Raw genomic sequence first — 2,500 nt, forward strand, 5'->3', positions numbered from 1 at the left:
CGCTCTTTCGCCCGGAGTTTGGAGAAGGTTCGTCTGAGCAGCGGCTCTGCCATCACTGAAACCACACACACACTCCACACACACGCTCATTCAACTCTTCTGCCGGACTCAAACTCCACACACTCATTCAGCTCCTCTGCCGGACTCAAACTCCGTGGAAACTCACGGGAAACCGGAGAGACTCTCGCGCTCATGATGCCAAACACAGGAAACACATTCCACACATTCCAGAGCTGAGAGACTCTCACGCGCACCGCGGGGCATCATGGGAAATGTAGTTTACAGTCTGCTGTCAGTGTGCAGATAGATAGATAGATAGATAGATAGATAGATAGATAGATAGATAGATAGATAGATAGATAGATAGATAGATAGATAGATAGATAGATAGATAGATAGATAGATAGATAGATAGATAGATAGATAGATAGATAGATAGATAGATAAATATCATATTTTGAAATATGATATTTTATTCATACGTTATGCTATGTCCTCTGTAGTGGACACCAGGACTCATTTGTCAAAAAATTCAAATGACATAAAATTATATTTATAGGCAAAAACAATGGGATTTTTTTTTTCAATCACCAATAAATGTTGGGGTTTCATGATTTATTTTAACTAAAATTTGTATAAAGATGATTCTCAACTATTTTATGAAAGATATAATGGAATGAATTGATGCACCATTTTACTTTATGCAATATGTGGGTAAATGGCCATAAATGAATATTCTCATTTAATGCAATGTATCTATACACTGTATCTAATGTGCACATTAATGTGTTCTTGGAGCAACATTTAATGAAAAAAGAAGTGTAATAATTGGAGTAATAGTTAGCAATATTTTAATAATACTATCTAATATTTCATAGGAATATTGATGTATAATTTATTTCCATATTCACTTGTTGTGTCTCTCAGAATGCCTGATAAACATGATTTAAGTCCTGTTGGTTTATGAAATACAATTTGAAAAGTAGTCTGCTTTAAATTATAATTGCAATATATTATCATATTTCCATAAGAGTGCTACATTTGATCACTAAATTAATGTCAGTCATTTTTAAAGACCAAGGAGAAGTTGTTTTCATGGTGAAACCTCCAAACCTCTGGTGTCTCTGAAAAGTCCTGATTGTGCTCTTTACAGGACACCCAGGTCATGTGACATGTGACATGTATGATGTCAGAGAAATTCACTCAAATATAATGTCCACTACAGTCCCAGGAGGATATGAGCAGTTCGATTGGCTGAGAATCTCACGTGACAGCAGCGCCATCTACCGGTTGGGTTTATATAAAACTAAACATCTGCACAACACAAATTTGTAAATAACATACTGTAACCGGAACCACTTTCATTAATCTCATGTATATTTATTCGAGTTTGTATTGGATTAAAATTCAAATATATAATGTTAAATAAATAAAATATTATGAATATTAATATTTATTTATAGAATAGTATGTGCGGAGCATCTGAGCATTTTCTGTACTGCACCTTGATGATCAAAATATGTTTTCATAAACCTTCAGTGATGTGCATGAATCACGTGACCGTTTATTAATCATGTATGCGGTACAGTGATTAATACATCATATGCTGCATGTGTGATAATGATGATAATGATGATGATGCATCAGGACCCGGAACTGCAGAACTTCATTTGACTAGACACACTTCAGCAGCTCGTCTTACAGGTCTTATTAATGTGACATTTTAAAGAGTGCATAAGTGTGTTGATAGCGTTTCTAAACGCCTGGATGAGAACGCGTCACTGTCCGTAGCCTATATGATTTTAATATTTCATATTTGATCGGCGCACATTAGACCCGCGATGACGTGGTGACAGGTGCCTTTCTCCTCAGGTTCTGGATGATGGTGTCGATGGGTCTGATCGGGGTCGTGCACGCGCTGCTCAACAGGTGCTCGGTGTTCGGGGTCCTCGCGCTCTCCGGTGCCGCGCTCCTGTGCGCGCTCGCGGCTCGTGTCGAGTTCCGACGGCGCGCGCTGCGATGCTTCAAGCAGCCGCCGCTGAGAAGCTGGATCATGGGACACATGGGACTAGTGAGTCTACCTGCATCTGAGACACATATTACATAAACATATACATATATATAAAGGTAATTTACAATCACCCGAGACACACACATATATTCAGCATTAATTACCATAAAAGTATCGGTTACACTTAATTTTAAGGTGTCATTGTTACAGTGTAATTATATATTTAAGTACTGATTAAAATTAAGCAGCTACACCTACTATAGGGTTATGATAAGAATTCGGTTGAGGGTTAGTTGCATGTAATTATGCATAATTTACTGTTGTTGTTATTATTAGCCTACATGTGACATGTATTGCACATGAACTTCTGTTATTTGTGCATTTTTGACATTTAGCATTGCGATGTCATACTGTTACAGCTATTCCTGTTATAGTCGTGCCTCTGTGTGTTTGAGCTCATGCATTTAGCATCTGTAGATGTGTAAGATA

The 2,500-nt window shown here is 37.4% G+C and overlaps 2 protein-coding genes across 2 annotated transcripts in view; one reads left to right on the forward strand and one right to left on the reverse strand.

Annotated features, from left to right (window-relative positions):
- The window catches only part of syde1 (synapse defective Rho GTPase homolog 1), a 24,545-nt gene extending 24,330 nt beyond the window's left edge, over positions 1–215 (reverse strand). Inside the window, exon 1 of the mRNA XM_081393623.1 lies at positions 1–215. This exon is cut by the window's left edge and continues 32 nt beyond it. Coding sequence (XP_081249749.1) covers positions 1–53 — 53 coding nt within the window. The 5' untranslated portion in view covers positions 54–215.
- A 1,413-nt stretch (positions 216–1,628) lies between these two features.
- Positions 1,629–2,500, forward strand: part of cyp4f3 (cytochrome P450, family 4, subfamily F, polypeptide 3) — a 15,577-nt gene continuing 14,705 nt past the window's right edge. Inside the window, exons 1-2 of the mRNA XM_081392374.1 lie at positions 1,629–1,704; positions 1,873–2,071. Of these exons, the coding sequence (XP_081248500.1) occupies positions 1,880–2,071 (192 nt within the window). The 5' untranslated portion in view covers positions 1,629–1,704; positions 1,873–1,879. The remainder of the gene's footprint in view (positions 1,705–1,872; positions 2,072–2,500) is intronic.

The sequence above is a fragment of the Scardinius erythrophthalmus genome (genome assembly GCF_964197995.2).
Source record: "Scardinius erythrophthalmus genome assembly, chromosome: 18".
In the NCBI taxonomy this organism is placed as follows: Eukaryota; Metazoa; Chordata; class Actinopteri; order Cypriniformes; family Leuciscidae; genus Scardinius; species Scardinius erythrophthalmus.